The sequence below is a fragment of the Protopterus annectens genome, chromosome 14.part0 (assembly GCF_019279795.1).
Source record: "Protopterus annectens isolate FY-2018-M chromosome 14.part0, PAN1.0, whole genome shotgun sequence".
NCBI classification, from domain to species: domain Eukaryota; kingdom Metazoa; phylum Chordata; order Ceratodontiformes; family Protopteridae; genus Protopterus; species Protopterus annectens.
Window position 1 is genome coordinate 1073520793 of NC_056748.1, and position 23494 is coordinate 1073544286.

A 23494-nucleotide genomic window follows, 5' to 3' on the forward strand; every position below is an offset into this window, starting at 1 on the left:
TGAAAACAATTTTCTTTTAATTTAATTTAATTTAACCTTGTCGACAAGGGTTTTATTTTTAGTTAAGGGTGGGTAGGAATAATTGTTAAGATTATTTTGTTAGGATTACCTGTTATTTTGTTAGGATCCCTGTTAAGATAGCCTCATTTTGTAATAAGCCCTGTAAAAATAATTTTGATGCAGTCCTAAAATATACAGTCCTAAAATAAGAAATCTAGGAAAACATGGGTTCAAGTTGCTGCAAGTGTGAGAGTGATGCCTGTTTAAATATTGATGCTAAGTATATGAAAAGTTTAAACAAAAATAATGTTAAATTTTTGAAAAAATGGAAGTTGAAATATGGTTTTGATGGTACACTGAATAAGAATGCCTGTGCAAAATTGGTTAGAGATTTGAAAAAGGATGCAGGAACTAGAACTAAAAAGCAGAGATAATTGGGATTTCCCCAAGCACAAAAATGGTTAGAAGAAGCAAATAAACGAGCTATAAAAGAAAAACAGTGTCAGGAAAAAGAGAAAATAAATCAACAGGGATCACTGGTGCCAAGTGGAAAAGTAGCTTTATTTTTAGAGGAGGATGAGCACACAGTTTGTGCAGTACAAAGGCAGGCAACTGCCCCACCGTATGGTGAAATTGCTGCTGCCATACCAGGGGAACCTCCTCAATATCAGTCTGAAGATGTGGGATCTGTACAGCAGGGTGGGTTATTAGCTGCTCAAGGAAATGTTGTGACCCCTCCAATTTACCCACAAATTCCCGTAGTACCTAAGGTTGCTTTGCAACAGGTAGACCAACCTATGCAGTTAATGTCAGGACCAGCAGAGCAAGGACGTTGGGCTATTAAACTTTCTGACCATTCAGAAGCTCTTCCCTTAATACAAGTTGCAAACCCACAAGCAGGAGATGTTGGACAAGAACCAACTATTTTAGTTTATCGTCCCTGGGCTAGAGAGGATATAAAACGAGCTACGGATGGTATTCCTCATCCCAAGGTTAATTTTCAAAAGTTTTCTGAGGACATAGTTGGTATGCATTTAAGTTATCATTTAAATGGTTTAGAAGTAGAACAAGTAGTGCGACAAACCTTAGGTCCAGATTGGCACTTAGTTTGTGGTACTTGGACATGTAAGGCAGATGACGGCACTACATTAAAGCATAATTCTGGGGTGTTAGATACGCGAGTCACTGATCTGTTAAAGAGAATTTCTGATAAGTGGCGTCCAAGAGCAGATTGGACAGTAATAAATCAGTGCCTCCAAAATGATGATGAATCTGTAGATCATTATATTGTAGGACTGACAGAAGTGTTCAATAACCATTGTGGAATGATGATTCCGCAGGATCAGACTAATGATAGTCCGTATGAACAGCAATTGAAAAATGCTTTTCTTAAAGGTTGTAAGGCTCCAATACATAGTTTTGTAACTAAGCACATGGTAGATCACAGAACATGTAGACTGCAACCTTTGTTTGAATATGCACGGCATGCTGAGCGACATTTTAATCTAAAAAAATGAAAAGAAAGTACAAGTGTTAGCAGTAGGGGATGATAGTGGGATATTCTTAGTACAGGACCAAAGGGGGCAAGGGCGCCGTGGTGGCATAAAAAAATGTGGGGGCCCGCAATGGGACATGTTAAATGAACCGGGTGGACATTCAGCCTATAGGGAAAGGTTAAAACGTGGAGAATGTTTTAAATGTGGTAGACATGGGCACTTCGCTGCCGACTGTGAAGAGTGGCAACATCCCCCACAGCTTACGAACAAGGGCTCCGCATGACTATATGATAGTAAAGAAAGGCGGCATCTTCATTATGGGGATAGTGAAGAGGCAGACACACTCTATGATGAATGTCAGAACACTCTAATGGAAGGGCGGGATTGTGACTGTGAAGTCATAAACCTGGCAAATTTGGGTATTGCTATGCATCTAGATCAGAAACCCATGATAGAGTTTTTGGTTGAGGGACAAAAAGTGGAGTTTTTATGTGATTCAGGTGCATCACGTACACTTTTGGGTCCAGCAGTTCTGCCTCCGAACTGCGGAACAGATGAGTTTGTCCTTGTAAAAGCGGCAAACGGGAAAATTTATAGGGAACCACTGTCTCATTCTCTACTGTTCACAGATCCGCAAACAAACCAAACTGTTAGGTGTAGGGTAATTATATCAAAAGTTTGTCCAGTTAATTTGCTAGGAAGAGATTTGATGCATGTGTTTAGAATAGCAGCAATTCCCACACCTAAAGGTATTGAGGCAAAAAGGTTAGCGGATGGCTTAGTAGTACAGGGAGTACAAGACTTGTTTTACTGGTATAGCCTACACTTGATTTCAGATGGCCCGGGGAGGGTTGATACAGAGTTGATCAATCTAGCTCTAAGTAAATCTAGGAGCGGGTCACCGCAGGTTGCGGCGCACTTACATTGTACAATGTTCTATAAGGCCCTTGGTCCGGATAAAGAATTTGAAAAAGAATTCTTTAAGCACAAGTGGGCAAGGATAATTTTGAATGATATGTTTTTGGGATACGCAAGGTAATACAGTAGTAACCTGTACTTTGACTAAGGAAATGAGTTCTTTATATCGCTCAAGTTATAGACCGCATGTTTCAGTTACTAAAGCAGTGGGGACACATTGGGTAGATTTGGCGAAAAAGGTAATGATTTGGGACACAATGTCTGAAAGTCAGTTAAAAGATCAACAGATCCAGGTACAAAGATTAAATTGGGTGACTTGGGCATGACCAAGCGTGCACTTCAGGTATGACAAAACAGAAAAGGCATGACAAATCCTCCTAACTCAAGAGGAAGATAGTGCGTTAAGTGCCTTACCTGTAGATTTATGGTCAAAAGGGAAAGGGGATGTGGGACTGATGAAAACAGCAGGTGAAGTTTGTATAACTCCAAAGTCAGGTTTCAGACCTCGTAAGCACCAATACCCATTAAGTAAACAAGCGGAGGAAGGAATTGAGCCAGTTATCGAGCAGCTAAAACAGGTAGGAATTCTTGTTGAATGCCCAGATTCAACCTGCAATACTCCGTTGTTTCCTGTAAAGAAACCGGATGGGTCATGGAGGTTGGTTCAGGATTTACAAGCAGTTAATTCAGCTGTGATCCCAAGAGCACCGGTGGTCCCTGACCCCTATACATTACTTAATGATTTACTACCTCAGCACAGATATTTTTCTGTCATAGATATAAGCAATGCCTTTTTCTCCATACCACTACACAAGGAGAGTAGATTTTCGTTTGCATTCACTTATCAAGGTAAAAGATACACATACACCAGATTGCCACAGGGTTATTGTGAGAGTCCAACAATATTCGCACAAGAAATGGCTGCGAATTTAGCTCAGTTTGTTCCCCCAGAGGGAAGCCAGGTCCTGTTGTATGTAGATGATATTTTATTGGCCTCACCCACGCAGGAAAGTTGTAAAAAGGATACCCTAGCCCTTCTTAATTTTTTTAGCTGAGCAAGGACATAAAGTAAATAAAGAGAAGTTACAATTGTGGAAAGCACAAGTAAAGTACTTGGGTTATTTAATCTCGCAGGAAGGTAGACAATTGGAAAATAAAAGAAAACAAGCAATTCTTGAAGCACCTATGCCTACGACTAAGTAGGAGATGATGTTGTTTTTAGGTGTGACTAAGTTTTGTAGAAGTTGGATTCCTAATTATGCTGAAGAAGTAGGGCCATTGACCGCACTGATCTATGACACTCCCATGGCAGCTAAAAGTAATATACAGTGGACAGATAAGGCAATACAAGCATTTAATAGAATTAAGCAATTGATAGCAGGATCCTCTGTTTTGGGTTTTCCGAACTATTCTAAGCAGTTTGTACAAATGGTTGATTGTAAGGGAGGATATATGACTTCGGTTCTGGTACATGGGGATAAACAGAGACCGATAGCTTTTTATTCCTCCAGATTAGATCCTGTTGCAAGGGCATTGCCGCATTGTGTTCAAGCTGTAGTGGCAGCCACCATGGCAGTGCAAGCCTCAGCATCATTAGTTTTGTTCCACCCATTAAAATTGCGAGTTCCACATTCAGTAGCTACTATACTTTTGCAAGATAAGATAACCTTTTTATCTCCTAGTCGACATTTGTCGTGTATGACAGTGCTGCTGACACAGCCACATATGACCATAGAAAGATGTACTACTCTTAACCCGGCGACACTTCTGCCGACTCCAGAAAAAGGTACTCCATACATTTGTTTAGAGAGCATTCATGACAAAGTACTTCCCCGACCAGATTTAACGGATATTCCATTGGTAGATTCTGATCTTGTTTTGTTTGTAGACGGATCAGCAAAGAAGGACACTGTAGGAAAAACACTAGTAGGGTATGCTGTCACCACAGAAACTGAAGTTTTGAAGCAAAAGGATTGTCAAATATTTATTCTGCCCAAGCAGCTGAGTTAGTGGCTTTGACTCGAGCTTGTACCTTAGGGGAGGGTAAAAAAGTGACAATTTATACAGATAGTCAATATGCTTTCTCTACTGTACATGTTTTCTCTCAACAATGGAAGAATAGAGGAATGGTTACTGCGACAGGCAAACCAATAAATCACAGAGATTTAATTTTACAGTTATTAGATGCAGAGCAACTACCACTTCAGATAGCGATATGTAAATGTTCCGCACATACCAACAGAAAAGATCCTGTCTCCAGGGGAAATGCTTTTGCTGATATGGCTCCAAAACATGCAGCTCAAGAAAATGATTTGCTTTTTACATGACAATGATTTAGAGCCCGGACACCTCTTAGACTTAGAGACACTAAAAGTAATGCAAACATTGACAACACAGAAGGAAAAATGTTGTTGGGTAAAATATGGTATTACTCAACAGGATGGGTTGTATAGGGCATCAGATGGCAAAATGGTATTACCCTCAAACCTTTTTAGGTATGCTGCATTGGTTAGCCATGGACCTGCACATGTAGGAGTACAGACAATGGTTCAAATAGTGTCCAAGGTGTTTTGCTGTAAAGGATTTTCAACTTATGCAAAGCAATTCTGTTTATCTTGTTTATTATGTGCAAAGTATCATGCTCTGGGGGGAGTTAAAAAAAATCTCAGCAGGCATTCCCTACCCCTCCATATCCATTCCACACACTCTGTATGGACTTTATTGAGTTGACACCTTCAGAGGGAAAAAGGTTCTGTCTAGTTATAATTGATGCTTTTTCTAAGTGGGTAGAAGCTTTTCCAGTAAAATATCCTAATGCACACACAGTAGCTAAGCTTTTAACAACAGAAATAATTCCCCGATTTGGCCTTCCAAGACGCATTTACAGTGATAATGGGTCTCATTTTGTAAACCAGATTGTGCAGAAGTTGGGTCAAGTGTTTCAAATTGATCTCAAGTACCATTGTGCTTACCATCCGCAGTCAGCTGGACTGGTGGAGAGACACAATGGTGTCCTGAAGAGTAAACTCCGCAAACTGATGTCAGAAACACATAGATCATGGACTGCGTGCCTTCCATTGGCACTCCTGTATATGTGAATCTCACCCTCCTACAAAGGACTTACACCATTTGAACTTTTGTTTGGGAGACCATATTAGGTCCCGCAGTGGCAAGGATTGTTGCCAGCGGATCGTGAGGGGGTGAGGATCTGGCAGATTATATGAAGAAGCTGCTAAATGTCAAGTCTCTTGTAACCAATGACTCCTTTTCAGATTCCAGAAGTGAAACCTTGTTAAGCGTGGCACCCGGGGACTGGGTGTGGGTCCGAATTGTGAAGAGAAAGAACTGGTCATCCCCCAGGTGGGAAGGCCCATATCAAGTACTTATCTCAACACCTACGGCTGTAAAGATCGCAGAGAGGACTTCGTGGATTCATATCACCCACTGTAAAAAACTCAAGACTTTTCCTTCTACCATTGATGTTGGTCAGACTCCACCGGACCCCTGAACGCAAAGTCTGACTACAAAAGAAGGATGGCCATGTTCAGCTGGTACTTGAACTGTTACATGATGATGATTTTGGTGCAAAAGTAAATATGTCCATACGAGAAGGAACAGTTGTGAGAGAAAAAGGAATGGTGGTGCTGCAGGCGCAAACAGGTGTTACTACTGTGTTTAAGGTGAAACTTTGTGAAGGAATTTTGCACTGTTCTAAATGGAACAGTGATGATTTCCTGACTCGTGCAAAATACTTGTGCAATAGAGACTGTACGTCCTGGTCAAATGTTTGGTGGTCAACAGATATGAATGGATGGGAAACAAGTGGTGCAGTGATACCGGAGAAAGATAAGAGCAGGCAACAAAGAATAAAAATTGCGCATTTCCAAGGTACCGAAGTAATTACTATAACCATTGTGTCACCACAAGAAAGTGATTCAGGAGTTTATGGAATCGGAGCGTCTCTTCCAATTGGAACTGATCCTTTGGGGACCCTCCAACTTAAAGTGCAAAGCCTTAAAAATGCTACAAGTAAAGCAGATTTTGCCTTCACAGAAGAAGAACAATTGTTACTCAAGACGGGATTCGTACACCATAACAAATGGTTATCTTGGGTTAGATATAGTACCTGAGAGGCACATCGTGAGAACTGTGTTTCTTGTGCTGAAGGTAAACAGCAACTAGCGACAGTCCCATTGATGTAAGCTGAAGGTAATCTGACATGTCTGTTAAAGTTATTCTTCAATAAAACCGAAGATAAATGCAAAGATGAAACCCAGTGTTTTCCAATCATAAGCAAAGTTGAGAAACCGCCTACAGCAATCTCTTATCCAGGTTCATATATGTGCATTTCCAGAGATGGCACAGGAAAAAATTATGGCAATATGGGACAGAATTATTGCAATGTTACTGTGAATGGCAATGAAAATCCATTTCTGGAAAACCAAACTCATAGTTTGGCAGACGTATGGTGGTTATGTGGAGACAACAAACTCAGATCAAGGCTTACGATTCCCTGGAAGGGAACTTGTGCACTTGCAAAGTTAATTCTGCCATTCTACATTTTCCCAGTTCCAGCAAGCAATTTCGTAAGAGAACCTGAAATAAAGCCGAGGTGGTTGAATAAGAGAAAAAGAGAGGCACTGAAGCAATCCTTCAATAGCAGTGTCTACATCGATAGCATTGGCGTACCAAGAGGCGTGCCTGATGAATACAAAGCAATAAACCAAATAGCAGCTGGTTTTGCATCCATCTTTGTCTGGATTCAACCCAATAAGAATGTGGACTGGATCAACTACATTTACTATAACCAGCAGCGTTTTGTGAACTATACCAAAGATGCATTAAAAGGTATTGCTGAACAACTGGAGGCCACTTCGCAGGTGGCATGGCAGAATCTAATTGCATTGGATATGCTCCTGGCCAAAGAAGGAGGAGTTTGCAGGATGTTTGGGACTTTCTGTTGTACATATATTCCGAATAACACTGCCCCTGATGGGAGCATCCCTCGAGCTTTGAAAGGTTTGGAGATGTTATCCGAAGAATCGGCAGAGAACTCTGGGGTAAATAATCCCTTCACAGACTTTCTACAAGCGTGGTTTGGAAAATGGAGTCATCTCATCAGCAGTTTCCTGGTGTCCGTCGGAGTCGCTGTGGCTATCGTGGTGGTATGTGGTTGCTGTTGTATACCCTGTATCAGAGGTCTTCTACAAAGACTGGTTGATACTGCTGTTACGAAAACGATGTACCAGCAGTTGCAACAGACTGGTGAAAGTGAATACATTGAAATGTGAAATTGCAAATGTTTTGAAGTTTAAAAGTTTGTCTTGCAAATGAAGTAATGTATGCAAAGAAAAACTTAGTTTTTACCATATATTGCTGAAATAAAAAGACAAATAAAAGTGTTTTGAGGGGGGAAATGTTAAGAGAAAAAGTTTTAAAACATACTGTTATTTGTCTCTTTCTCCCATCTAGCAAAATGAATATGCTATTTGCTGAAGTGTTGGTAAGAAAAGGTCATTGAACCATGTTTATTAAACATGGGCTTTACCTATGATAGATGTAGTTTGCTTATGAACTTGAATAACATCTGTTTTCTATACTTCTGAATAAAGAAAGCTAACTAGAGTTAAATGAAAGCTTGGTAAAAGGACGCACGGCTGAGTAAGAGTTAATTTACTGAGGCAAGCTGTGTGTCCTGGAAAATTCCAGCTACCACTGTATGGTACGCACGGCTGAGTAAGAGTTAATTTACTGAGGCAAGCTGTGTGTCCTGGAAAATTCCAGCTACCACTGTTGAACTAAGTATTCTGTACCTTTTTGAACATTCTGTACTAACTGTGGTTTTGAGGTAAACATTCTACACTAGCTGTGGTTTTGAGGTAAAACATTCTTTTCTGAGGTAATTTGTGATCCTAGATGTTTTTCATAGCCAACTGTCAACTGTCAGAAATGTAACAAAAGCTATTTTGGCTAGTAACAAGAAAGTATAAAAGTTGATGTCAGTAAACAAGCTGATCAGATTGAGATCATCTTGGCCAACATGTTGCTGTAATCTGGTTAGCAGTTAATAAAGGAACTTTTCATCACCTGAGGCAGATGTGACTCGCTTGAATTTTTCTTCTGACAAACACTACATCCCAAGAGCTGAATACAGATCACAGCATGAAATGTATATTATAGAATATTGTTTATATAAATTCATTGTTTTTATATTTATACTCATTTATTTCCATTTTGTAACAGTTTCAGATTTTTTTTTGCATTTTTATTAGTTGCTTTTGCTGTTGTACCACATTAGGGCTGGTCATCCGGCGGTGTAAACCTTGGCTCAAGATGATTGTCACTGCTGAAGTGAAACCCCGACCCCATGTGCAAAATGGGAAAAGGGGTTGAGGATGGATGGATAGATTAATTGCTTGATGTTCTTTGACTAGCTTTTTTTTTTTTCTGGTTGGGCTTTATAAATTTGGGATTTCTTATAGTGATATAGTAACCTTGAAGGCTCATAGCTGAGGTGCTAGCTCTCATGTGAAAATTCTTACATATCAGCTCCGCTCCACTTTTTATCAATGATAATGCATAATACTCATAGCACTGTTAACCTTCTTATGCTGCAGTCCTTTTTCTCTATCTTTTTAATATAATTTCATTTTAGCGTACTACCTGCATTTGCACAGCTTGCTAATGAAGCGCCCACCTGCATCACAATAATACATATACGCTGAGCAAACTTATTTTACCCATTCCAGGTGCTGGCGCCCACCTGAAGCACCCACCTGCATCACAATAATACATATACGCTGAGCAAACTTATTTTACCTATTCCAGGTGCTGGTGTCCACCTGAAGCACCCACCTGCATCACAATAATACATATACTCTGAGCAAACTTATTTTACCCATTCCAGGTGCTGGTGTCCACCTGAAGCACCCACCTGCATCACAATAATACATATACACTGAGCAAACTTATTTTACCCATTCCAGGTGCTGGTGTCCACCTGAAGCGCCCACCTGCATCACAATAATACATATACGCTGAGCACTTATTTTACCCATTCCGGGTGCTGGTGCCCACCTGAAGCACCCACCTGCATCACAATAATACATATACGCTGAGCACTTATTTTACCCATTTCAGGTGCTGGTGCCCACCTGAAGCACCCACCTGCATCACAATAATACATATACGCTGAGCAAACTTATTTTACCCATTCCAGGTGCTGGTGCCCACCTGAAGCACCCACCTATATCACAATAATACATATACGCTGAGCACTTATTTTACCCATTCCAGGTGCTGGTGCCCACCTGAAGCACCCACCTATATCACAATAATACATATACGCTGAGCAAACTTATTTTACCAATTCCAGGTGCTGGTGTCCACCTGAAGCGCCCACCTGCATCACAATAATACATATACGCTGAGCAAACTTATTTTACCCATTCCAGGTGCTGGTGTCCCACCTGAAACATTCCAGAGTGAGAATATTCTGAAACAAGAGATAGCAGAGTAACGTTATTGGAAGCTGCAGCATATACCACACTGGTGAGTAACAATTTGAAAAGAAGTAGAATTTCGAATGTTGGAGATTCCCGAACCCTACTAGGCAAGTCGTATTAACTTCTCCTAACCTTTGTATGAGGTGATACACCTAGATAAATCAGGGCCAGTGGCAATTCTATTTCAGCATTTCCTTGAATGAAAAGGCAGGAAGACCTCTAATGCAAATTCAAGTTACTAGCAGAGAAAGGAGACACTGGCGATTAATACAAAGGATTCAAGCTATGAGATGTTAATGAGTTACTTCCTGCCATCCAGGGTGTGATTCTCTTTAGATTCTGTTTGCCTGCTGTGTCACTCTGGGCAACAGACTTAACCAGACAATGTTTTAGGATAACGGGGAAATTGTGCTAGGCTCCAGAATAGTCTCCCAGACTACACACCTAAGAAATCCTATAAATCCTATGAGAAAATGTTTAGCAAGTTGTGACATTTCTTTCAAAGCAAAAAAAAAGACAAAAAACATGACTGAAGCCAAAATTGTGATTCAACTACTTTAAGGAATGCATGACTTTTGTTTGTGTGCATAGTTTCCTTTTAGCAGAGTATTAGAAAAAGTAACAAGAATATGTTTTTACATACCCAATTCCCAGAAACGTTTACGATCATCATCTCCTATACCTTCCATCCCATATCTAGCACTCATTCTTCCTGGCGGTTGCTTCGCAATGTCCTTCTTTGTCCTTTTTTCAACTATTTTGTTAATCTTTTCTATGGCTTCTTCATACTTGTTGAGTGTTATTTTTTGTTCAGCCTTCCTCTTCTGCTCCGCTGCTTCTGACAATGATAAAATGATTTTGAAATGCATGAGAAAACATACCATATTTTAAGAAGCAATACTACTGTAAATGACACACAATATAGTTTGAATTATCCAGTCAGTAGGCCTGATCATCTGCACAGTAAGGATGTCCGTGAATTATATAAAAAGGTTTACTTAAAAGTTGGTCCTCATGAAACTGTGAAAAATCAAGTGAATCAAAATAAAGTCTGATAAAGTTAAGCTGGTATGGCTAAGTATTTAAAAATGGTACACACATTTTCAAAGAAAGGAGTTTTCCATCCTACACATGTTTCACTGATGTATTATCTTTCTGATATTTCCAAAGAAAACAAGGTAAAAATTATTTCCTGCTTTTTTACCTCAGCAGCTTTTTTGATAAAAGATTGAAACACAGTCTATTTTTATTACTACTAGTATGTTTTAGAATGCATTTTTTGAGTGTGTCTGAAAATCAGATTATATTACATTTTTCCCCTTAAAATCAATGTGAGGTGCAACAGTAATCCGGAAATGAAAAAAATAATTCCCTAGAAAACAGTTGGTGTCCTCAAGCTATTGTATTGATCACAAATATGGCAAAATGTAGAAAAGGTGGTAGAAAAAAATATCAATAATTAGGCACGTTAAATGAACACAACATTAGAAGATGCAGAGGGAAACATCTAAGTACAGTTTTAACTACGCAGATTCCAAATACAGCAGAATAGCAAGAATGAAATGCATTTCACTATGGCTATACAATAATGTTAAAAGCAAAAGATCAACATAAAAATATGAGTACGGTGCTGGAAAATTCTTTACTAAACAAAACAGTGTAAGAAAACTTGTGTGGAAGATTTTCAGTCCATATATAGCAAGTGAATGACTGTATATTAAACACATCAGATGATAGAAGTAGTAAACTTAAACTTGTCCTAACTCAAAAAATAATAAAAATATATCATTTGAAATATTATACAGAATTACTAAGTATGTGAAAGTAATCCAAGCAGGGTAGAAAGTCTGTTTCCAGTAAAAAATCTTTTAGTTTGAGACTCCGGGGATACCATAGAGATTACTGGTTTTAAATTCTTTGCTAAAGAACATAAAATATAATAAGTCTAAAAACACACAAAAACATTGCTTATGATTTAAGTGGACTCTCAGCAGTTTCAAGTGGAGGCTCTTGAGTTCAGTGGAACAACAAACACGAAAGTACAACTAAAATCGGCCTTACAATCATCACAGAGAATAATAAAACATGATAAATCTTTATCCCAATGCACCTGCCATCTGTGGAATAAACTCTGCCTCACCATAAAAAATATCAGTCCCTTCTCCTATCTGAAGGAGCCCTCCAAGTTTATGAATGTACCTAAATTTCAGTATTGGATGCTGGTAATTAAGCCTCTTGAAAACCGCAGTACCTTCAATTTGTCACAAACCCATAGACTTATCAGTCTATCAGGTTAGTAGCAGACAGTTGACAAAAAACTGTCATTATATAACACACAGACATTTGATATAAATTCCTGAAGAAACAGACCATCTTTGAAAACAAAGGTTTTTATAAGATTTTACAGCTATGAAATCTGCAATCATTCTGCACAGTGACACACATTTGAGTCAGAATTGGTGCTCTTTGCTATTCACACTGTAGAAACCCTTGACTGTACTCACAGAAAATCTCCAAACCATACAGCTGTGGTAGTGTTTGCACTGATCTCCATCCATCTAAATGCTTTTGGTCTTGATAAGCAAAAGAAAAGACATTTAATGAGTTTACTTTCAGTATGTTAGACAATTTTCTTATCTCCTGAATCTCTGCTATACCCAGTTCAACAAAATAACTTTGGAAGAGGGGTTTATGGTAACATTTGATCATCTTTTTATAACTGGTAGTTGACAGAATAGGATTAGGTGTTAATTGCTTGCATGCCTCTTAATGGCCTGCATATGTGGAATAAAGTATGTTTAAAATATTTCATGTAGAGCCCAGTTTCCATCAGTCAAACATTGGTAGAGTGAATTACATTGTTTGTCTGATACACTTCAGTGCCTTTTAACTTGTTTGGTATTTAGTGAAAAGGCCTGAAGTAGAAAGGCTTAGTTAGATACTAATACATGAAAAAAAATCCCATCTAAGAGGGGAACCAAAATTGAGCAGGATTACTTGATAACTGAAAGGTGGGTAAGGATGTGAGTCAGAGGATTGGCTCAGGAAACGTTGGAATGGCAAGGGATTTATCAATTATGTGAGAAAGGAATGAGATCCAGGGGGTAGCAGTAAATTGTAGTGGATTTGGATGCACAGTGGAAGAGGTGAGATATGGACAGGAAATGGTAGGACAGCTGGAAACCATGGGACAGAATGGTATGGGAAAATTAAGGAGGAGACATGACAAAGGACAAAAAGATATGGCCATAAGTAGTTAGAAGATTACAGGCATGTGGGGCAGTATAGCGTACAAAAAAAAGAGAACATTGGTAAACAAGGAACTAGGAGGAAGATGATGAAAAATACTCAGGAAAAGAAAAAAAAGCTAAGGTGGAGGGGCAGCAGAAGACATTAATTATAAATGATGAAGCTGAAGTGACTTCTAAGGCATCCATAAAAGCTGCAACATTTATTTATTTTACATTTGTTGACCAGGATAGTCCGACTGGATACATGTCCATTTTCAGCAGTGGTCCCGGGGAGAATATCTCCACACAGTAATATGTTATATACAATACAATGGAGACAGTTTATAGAATACATGACGCACACTGTTTATACAAATTTTAAATCAGAAATTAGCACAATACAATGATAGGACAAAAAACTAGAAGATAGAATTATGAACATTCTTCATTAGGACACTTAGTATGCATTATACAATTGCGGAAGAGAGCAAGAGGTATGCAGAAGAAGGAACACACCTCTAGCAGACAAAGAAAGGGGAGTCCGACTGAACAGGTGCTCTGGAGAAGTAAACCACATAGCAGGAAGCAGGTAAATGCAGCCTAGGAGCAGCAGTAAGAATGACAACTTTGTCTAGTTTACAGCCATCAGATAAGAAAACAGGAAGTTGTTTTATTTTCTCTCCTACTACCTGCCAACCATCAACTCCCTGCAATATTCTGGTCTATTTCTTTCTCTCAGGGAGAAAAACATTCCCAGCACATTTGTTGTTGAATTTATCCATGCCTTTTGGGTTTCTAATACCATGATGGGAGTGGACCCCATTAAAGTTTATGGAATTAGCATTGTTTCAACCTTTGATGTTAGCCAAATATGCTCTTCTCAGCGCCCCCCAACCTACCCATAATTCGCTCATTCTGCAGTTCATACTGACATACATGCATCGGTAGTGTATCTAAATACAACTGTAATGTTTCTTTTTTTATGATCGGTAGTGTATCTAAATACAACTGTAATGTTTCTTTTTTTATGATCGGTAGTGTATCTAAATACATCTGTAATGTTTCTTTTTTTTATGATCGGTAGTGTATCTAAATACAACTGTAATGTTTCTTTTTTTATGATCGGTAGTGTATCTAAATACAACTGTAATGTTTCTTTTCTTATGATCGGTAGTGTATCTAAATACAACTGTAATGTTTCTTTTTTTATGATCGGTAGTGTATCTAAATACATCTGTAATGTTTCTTTTTTTATGATCGGTAGTGTATCTAAATACAACTGTAATGTTTCTTTTTTTATGACACCCGTTGCTGCTACTATTACTGGAAACATCAAGGTATCCTTTTTCCACATTGCCCTCATTTCTGCCTGCAAATCCTGGTATTTTATGACTCTGTCTCTCTGTACATAAGACACTGTAAACACTGGGTGCAGCAATTTCAATGACCAATGCTACTTTTGTTTTCTTTTCATGGACTATGTGTGGTTTTCTCGCATCTATTTTTGAGCTGTTGGCAATGGGTGGTCCTACGTAATATAAACATTATTATTCTCTACAACACTTTGTGGCTCATGTTTCTAATTCTTCTCTGCTACTTCAAATATTGTAATGTTTCTACAATCCCCAGTGCAACAGTCTTACCACATTTATAATGCCTTTCAGTATACAGGCCCTCTGCCATTAGTGTATCACGCCCAGCAACAAGATGTGTGACTGTTTCCAGTTCTGTTTTACAAAACCTGCATTTGTCTGTTTCTCCCACATGTTCAATGGACTTTCTATGTATGGAGTCTACTTTCCTGGGCTGCCAATATTAACCTTTCTTCTTTTGGTTTAAAATCAACTTTCAACTATTCCTGCGTCAGATCCTGATTGACATAAGGTTGTTTCAGGACTTTTCTGTTCTTGCAACTATATGTATGCCTTTTTCCACATTTCTTACCTTCTCAACTGGCCTCTTTTTTATATATTTATATATATATACACACACACACACACACACACACTTTTTTGGCACATTCATTTGCTGCCTGATTTTTGTCTAATTCTGGTTTGATTTCCATTCCCGCATGACACTCCATTTAGGAGTCTTAAACGCCACTCTGTACATGCCCTCCTCACCCCAGAGGATGCTGATCGTCTGTGCAGTACCAAGACAGTTTATAGCTGTGGAGAGCACATCATCAGTACAAGGCCTTCCACACATTTAGACCAGCTACTACCCAGTCAAGGACTAAAGGTGAAGGTGTCTCGATTTACATCTAAAATAAATATACCTCAAGGCTGGTCAAAAAGTACAATGCACCTGAGTTTCTCCACATTCAAATCACCATAGGCAAAATTTCATAGCACTGCTGCCAGCTATAGGCCCCTTCTAGGACCCAGGAAACACATACCATGTATTTAAACTTATTGGAGACACTCACTATCCAACCCAATGGCATATTCAATGGTGACTTTAATTACTCCAATATTAACTACGAATCATATAAGACACCAAACATACAGGCACAGAGATTCCTGAATTTTATAAACACAAACACCCTGAACCAGTCTGTCAATACACCAACCAGGGATGCAAACATACTGTATCTGGTCCTCATCAATACCGGAGAGTGCTACACACCCCTACAGTAATGTCTTCTCTGGTAAAGTCAGACCACAAAATGGTCTCCTTAGAGTAAAAATAAACCTGGAACTCCATTTAACCCTAGAATATTTAACATCTACTGTAAGGCTAGCTTCATACTATTAAGTGATAACCTCACAAAGTTTTAAGTCCCCATAAACCCTGAGAAGACTGCTGTCTATGTAGAACTGTTCACAGAAATACTATAGAAACAAATTAACAGCTCCATAGAGGCAGCTGCACCCACCAGAAAAAGTAAAGAACTCACTCAAAAAACAAGCCCCCCCCTGGTGGAATCACACCAATAGGCTGTATAACAGAAAGAATATAGTTACTACATGCTGTTTGTCATGGTAAATCCAGTTTCTTTCTCCAGCTATCACACATTCTAGCAGGCTTAATCAACCATGGAATTATTCTAGATGTAGAGTTGAATACAACATTGGTGTCTGTAAATGACAAACAAGACCCCATTGTATAATACCATAAAGATCTGAATAGGTTCACAGGATGATACTAAGCTATTGTCATGGAGACCAAAGTCAGCACCTGTTTCCCCTGTCCAGCAGGGACTCAGGTGGGATCCCGAGGTGTATTGTCTGTTTCCCTTCCAGTCATCCAGGTTCCTCTTAAAGAGGGCTAGACAGATACTCTGCATGACATATAGAGGTCACCTCTGAGCAGTCCAAAGGGGATAATGATGCATTTCTTGGCATTCAGTTTGAGGCCATGCTTCTGGCAGCAGTCATTAGTTTGATTAAGGCACTGTTGGAGGATGTTCACATCACTAGGGGAATTTATGACAGTGCCAAGCTTGTAGTCATCTGCAAACTTGGTCAGCCACAGACCACTGGTTTTAGCTTCCACCTCAGAAAAGTATATCCCAAATAGTAGAGGCCCCAAGACCGATCCTTGGGTTACACCGCTTGTTACAGGTCTACTGCTAGAGGTGGCTTCCTCTATTTTGACTGAGCAGGTTCTATCAGTGAGCCAGTTGGCTACTGGTCCCATTCACATGGTCAACATTTCACATCGACTTTCATACGGCCGAGACCATATGATCGACATTTAAAATGTCAACCATGGGGATCCGGCATCTCCATACAGTGCGGAATGGAAAGATTTCTATTTCCCCACTGTAGTGCAATCTCAGAGTTGGTATATTAAAGTTACGTGGGTGGGGGGTGGAGCCCCCCACAGGGGGTGCAGGGGTGCTAGCATCTTTAAATTTTCTTTTTTTTTTGTCTGGTTGTATGTTCGACATTTCAAATGTCGATCATATGGTGTCGGCCATATGGGTTCTGACATTGTGAAATGTAGACCCTTTAGCTACCCATCTGGTAACATATATTGCTTACTCAAACAGTTTTGGTCGGATTGGTTCACTGAAAAAATCCTGGGTGATATATTAAACTATAGCCTGACCCTATGTTATCTGGCAGGTATAATGAAAGAGGCAAAAATTAGCACAAATGTAGCCAGCAACTGTAACAGATGTAAAAACAACTAGAAGTTTTGTTTCTAATTACAAAACTATTGATATCTTAAAATGCTGTGAAAAAGAGGATTTTCAACTCTCCCTGATAATAAATGAGAACGGCCAGAGTAGAAATAAATATCAAATTATCTGTACTAACTGTAGATTTCTAATACTTGCCAACAGTTCATTTTGGGTCTCAGATGCAATAAACATACAGATTATTCATTTATGGCTATGTGGCTGGTTGGGTTCCTGTCCATATAACTGTATATTAGCTCTTATACATAACATGTCCACTAACATTTATCTCTTACAGAATGGAATCTCCATGCTGCATCCCTGGACTTTAAAAATGTGAGGACTTTGCCCAATTCAAAATGGCTTGATTTGTTTAAAATGATTAATAACTGTGAATTTTCCAGCCTTGCCTCATTTCAGGGACATTGCCCCGGAGTTTAAGTAAATTGACGTTTCCCTTGTAAATAAGCAGGTATTTAATGTACTTTTACCAAGCCTGGGAATAATAAAGTGTTTACATCAACTACATATGAGGACAGAGAAAGAGCCTGCCAGCTAGCGTCAGCGAACTCATGTCTGCAAATGGGAACAAAGACGACCAATTCCCTTCAGAAAGCATTTAAGTGCTGATAGTGCAAGACAGTTATGCTGAAAACAATTTTCAGAACACTGTGCTTTGCCCTTTTCCCCACTCGTGTGGAGTTAGATATAACGTAAGAAGATGGCTTTCTTAAACTCCATCACTTGTCAGTAGAAGTGTAGTGCATCAGGTCATATTTCACTGTTTATTACCAATCTTGAAATGGGAAGTACACTTTCTGATTTATAAGATTTGCATATAGTGGTTTAAGGGAATATGTCTTTCCCCCACTGTAGTGGGATCTCAGATTTAGAATGTTTAAAATCGTGGTGGTATGGGTCGCAAGAACGTTTGCCCCATGCAATAAATAAATAAAAACAAGAGCGTAATACATCGAGTCGCTGTACTATTGAAGGTCTAGAATGTTAGCAGAGTGAGTGTCAACGTTGGTAATTAAGTGCAGCTGTGAGCTATCATGCATTTCTTCGAAATGCACTGATAGGTGGCTAAAAGTACTGTAAAAGAGCAGTTCTTGAAAGTAGTGTGTTAGTGGTGCGATTCATCAGTGCTGATGCAGTACAAGTAAGAAAGGTGTCAAAAGTGCAATAGCGAAGTGCTTTGCATTTCATGCAAACTCACGGATTGGTAGAGTTGTGATGGGAAGTGAATTTCTACTGAAAAGGAAGCTTATTTAAGGAGTCCAATAGGAAAGTTAAAGTAATGGCGTGTGTGTAAGAAACAAATACATCTGTTTTTACTGTACTAATAGTCATTAAATGCTTGAAAAACTGCTTGGCCGGTATACCAGGACTTCAGAGAAGATTAGATTGAGTACACACATTGTTGTATATGGCATCTGCTGTAGCAAAACTCTTACAGGTATTTTTGAGAACTGGTACTAACGTGTTACATGGGAGGTTTGTACTTGGAGTTTACTGTGAAGACTGCACATCACTGCAGTTTATGTTTTCTGATTGTGGAACATTGCATTTATTATATTAAAATTTGCAGGACTTATCACTCCACTGTGATGCAGAAGTTCATTGGGTTGTGTGTTACATTTGTTTTTTGTGTTTAGTGAGTTTTGTTGTGGTCAAGAGTTGTTTTTCTGATATACTGAATGCCAATGTAAGTGACAAAAACCAGCATCAAGGAACCAGATAGCCGTCCCACAGAATGGCTAAAACTAGCAGGTAAAAGTTTAGCTCACCCATCTTAAAAAACAGATGGAAACGGGAAGCTTCCTTTTCCCCTCCATTTGGAAAAAAAATTCATCCTTCCACTACACAAAGGCGGCCTATTCTCTCAAATTTCTAAATTCAGACAGTACAGTTGTGTAAAATCTTACCATAACAGTAGATATCCTTCTCATCAGTGTTACAGTATTCTTCACTAATGGGATTCCTTGCCAAGGGTAGCCCAACATTCGGCCAGCATACCAAAGCCTTAGGGTTTTATAGACTACATACATCACACTTATGCTCCCCACTCAAGGCACAGGGCATAAAGTTGACATATGGGTGTACAGACCCCATAAATGAAAAGCCCCGGAAAGAATAATATTCCTAGGAAATAGGAGGAACATGTACATCCAGGAGGAGGAAAAAGGAAAAGAATTCAAGGCCAAGAAGGAAAAGGGCAGAGCAGAAGGGCGGAGGAGGGACGGAGCAAATACTGCAATGGTGAAGAGAAGGACATCTGCTGTTAGGGTAAGATTTTACACAACTGTACTATGTCCTTCCATATCCCTGTTTCAGTATTAGGGTAAGGTTTTACACAACTGTACTATGTCCTTCCATATCCCTGTTTCAGTATTAGGGTAAGGTTTTACACAACTGTACTATGTCATTCCATATCCCTGTCTCATTATTAGGGTAAGATTTTATACAACTGTACTATGTCCTTCCATATCCCTGTTTCAGTATTAGGGTAAGGTTTTACACAACTGTACTATGTCCTTCCATATCCTTGTTTCAGTATTAGGGTAAGATTTTACACAACTGTACTATGTCCTTCCATATCCCTGTTTCAGTATTAGGGTAAGGTTTTACACAACTGTACTATGTCCTTCCATATCCCTGTTTCAGTATTAGGGTAAGGTTTTACACAACTGTACTATGTCCTTCCATATCCCTGTTTCAGTATTAGGGTAAGGTTTTACACAACTGTACTATGTCCTTCCATATCCCTGTTTCAGTATTAGGGTAAGGTTTTACACAACTGTACTATGTCCTTCCATATCCCTGTTTCAGTATTAGGGTAAGAATTTACACAACTGTACTATGTCCTTCCATATCCCTGTTTCAGTATTAGGGTAAGGTTTTACACAACTGTACTATGTCCTTCCACATCCCTGTTTCAGTATTAGGGTAAGGTTTTACACAACTGTACTATGTCCTTCCACATCCCTGTTTCAGTATTAGGGTAAGGTTTTACACAACTGTACTATGTCCTTCCACATCCCTGTTTCAGTATTAGGGTAAGGTTTTACACAACTGTACTATGTCCTTCCACATCCCTGTTTCAGTATTAGGGTAAGGTTTTACACAACTGTACTATGTCCTTCCACATCCCTGTTTCAGTATTAGGGTAAGGTTTTACACAACTGTACTATGTCCTTCCATATCCCTGTTTCAGTATTAGGGTAAGATTTTACACAACTGTACTATGTCCTTCCATATCCCTGTTTCAGTATTAGGGTAAGGTTTTACACAACTGTACTATGTCCTTCCATATCCCTGTTTCAGTATTAGGGTACGGTTTTACACAACTGTACTATGTCCTTCCATATCCCTGTTTCAGTATTAGGGTACGGTTTTACACAACTGTACTATGTCCTTCCATATCCCTGTTTCAGTATTAGGGTAAGATTTTACACAACTGTACTATGTCCTTCCATATCCCTGTTTCAGTATTAGGGTAAGGTTTTACACAACTGTACTATGTCCTTCCATATCCCTGTTTCAGTATTAGGGTAAGGTTTTACACAACTGTACTATGTCCTTCCATATCCCTGTTTCAGTATTAGGGTAAGGTTTTACACAACTGTACTATGTCCTTCCATATCCCTGTTTCAGTATTAGGGTAAGGTTTTACACAACTGTACTATGTCCTTCCATATCCCTGTTTCAGTATTAGGGTAAGGTTTTACACAACTGTACTATGTCCTTCCATATCCCTGTTTCAGTATTAGGGTAAGGTTTTACACAACTGTACTATGTCCTTCCATATCCCTGTTTCAGTATTAGGGTAAGGTTTTACACAACTGTACTATGTCCTTCCATATCCCTGTTTCAGTATTAGGGTAAGGTTTTACACAACTGTACTATGTCCTTCCATATCCCGTTTCAGTATTAGGGTAAGGTTTTACACAACTGTACTATGTCCTTCCATATCCCCGTTTCAGTATTAGGGTAAGGTTTTACACAACTGTACTATGTCCTTCCACATCCCCGTTTCAGTATTAGGGTAAGGTTTTACACAACTGTACTATGTCCTTCCACATCCCCGTTTCAGTATTAGGGTAAGGTTTTACACAACTGTACTATGTCCTTCCACATCCCTGTTTCAGTATTAGGGTAAGATTTTACACAACTGTACTATGTCCTTCCACATCCCTGTTTCAGTATTAGGGTAAGGTTTTACACAACTGTACTATGTCCTTCCACATCCCTGTTTCAGTATTAGGGTAAGGTTTTACACAACTGTACTATGTCCTTCCATATCCCTGTTTCAGTATTAGGGTAAGGTTTTACACAACTGTACTATGTCCTTCCATATCCCTGTTTCAGTATTAGGGTAAGGTTTTACACAACTGTACTATGTCCTTCCATATCCCTGTTTCAGTATTAGGGTAAGGTTTTACACAACTGTACTATGTCCTTCCATATCCCTGTTTCAGTATTAGGGTAAGATTTTACACAACTGTACTATGTCCTTCCATATCCCTGTTTCAGTATTAGGGTAAGGTTTTACACAACTGTACTATGTCCTTCCATATCCCTGTTTCTGTATTAGGGTAAGGTTTTACACAACTGTACTATGTCCTTCCATATCCCTGTTTCAGTATTAGGGTAAGGTTTTACACAACTGTACTATGTCCTTCCATATCCCTGTTTCAGTATTAGGGTAAGGTTTTACACAACTGTACTATGTCCTTCCATATCCCTGTTTCAGTATTAGGGTAAGGTTTTACACAACTGTACTATGTCCTTCCATATCCCTGTTTCAGTATTAGGGTACGGTTTTACACAACTGTACTATGTCCTTCCATATCCCTGTTTCAGTATTAGGGTACGGTTTTACACAACTGTACTATGTCCTTCCATATCCCTGTTTCAGTATTAGGGTAAGATTTTACACAACTGTACTATGTCCTTCCATATCCCTGTTTCAGTATTAGGGTAAGAATTTACACAACTGTACTATGTCCTTCCATATCCCTGTTTCAGTATTAGGGTAAGGTTTTACACAACTGTACTATGTCCTTCCATATCCCTGTTTCAGTATTAGGGTAAGGTTTTACACAACTGTACTATGTCCTTCCACATCCCTGTTTCAGTATTAGGGTAAGATTTTACACAACTGTACTATGTCCTTCCACATCCCTGTTTCAGTATTAGGGTAAGGATTTACACAACTGTACTATGTCCTTCCATATCCCTGTTTCAGTATTAGGGTACGGTTTTACACAACTGTACTATGTCCTTCCATATCCCTGTTTCAGTATTAGGGTACGGTTTTACACAACTGTACTATGTCCTTCCATATCCCTGTTTCAGTATTAGGGTAAGATTTTACACAACTGTACTATGTCCTTCCATATCCCTGTTTCAGTATTAGGGTAAGAATTTACACAACTGTACTATGTCCTTCCATATCCCTGTTTCAGTATTAGGGTAAGGTTTTACACAACTGTACTATGTCCTTCCATATCCCTGTTTCAGTATTAGGGTAAGGTTTTACACAACTGTACTATGTCCTTCCATATCCCTGTTTCAGTATTAGGGTAAGGTTTTACACAACTGTACTATGTCCTTCCATATCCCTGTTTCAGTATTAGGGTACGGTTTTACACAACTGTACTATGTCCTTCCATATCCCTGTTTCAGTATTAGGGTAAGGTTTTACACAACTGTACTATGTCCTTCCATATCCCTGTTTCAGTATTAGGGTAAGGTTTTACACAACTGTACTATGTCCTTCCATATCCCTGTTTCAGTATTAGGGTAAGGTTTTACACAACTGTACTATCTCCTTCCATATCCCTGTTTCAGTATTAGGGTAAGGTTTTACACAACTGTACTATGTCCTTCCATATCCCTGTTTCAGTATTAGGGTAAGGTTTTACACAACTGTACTATGTCCTTCCATATCCCTGTTTCAGTATTAGGGTAAGGTTTTACACAACTGTACTATGTCCTTCCATATCCCTGTTTCAGTATTAGGGTAAGGTTTTACACAACTGTACTATGTCCTTCCATATCCCTGTTTCAGTATTAGGGTAAGATTTTACACAACTGTACTATGTCCTTCCATATCCCTGTTTCAGTATTAGGGTAAGATTTTACACAACTGTACTATGTCCTTCCATATCCCTGTTTCAGTATTAGGGTAAGGTTTTACACAACTGTACT

The 23494-nt window shown here is 39.0% G+C and overlaps 1 protein-coding gene across 1 annotated transcript in view; it reads right to left on the bottom strand.

Moving 5' to 3' along the window:
* The window catches only part of LOC122788763 (outer dynein arm protein 1-like), a 683950-nt gene that overhangs the window by 223429 nt on the left and 437027 nt on the right, over positions 1-23494 (bottom strand). Inside the window, exon 9 of the mRNA XM_044055657.1 lies at positions 10563-10757. Coding sequence (XP_043911592.1) covers positions 10563-10757 — 195 coding nt within the window. The remainder of the gene's footprint in view (positions 1-10562; positions 10758-23494) is intronic.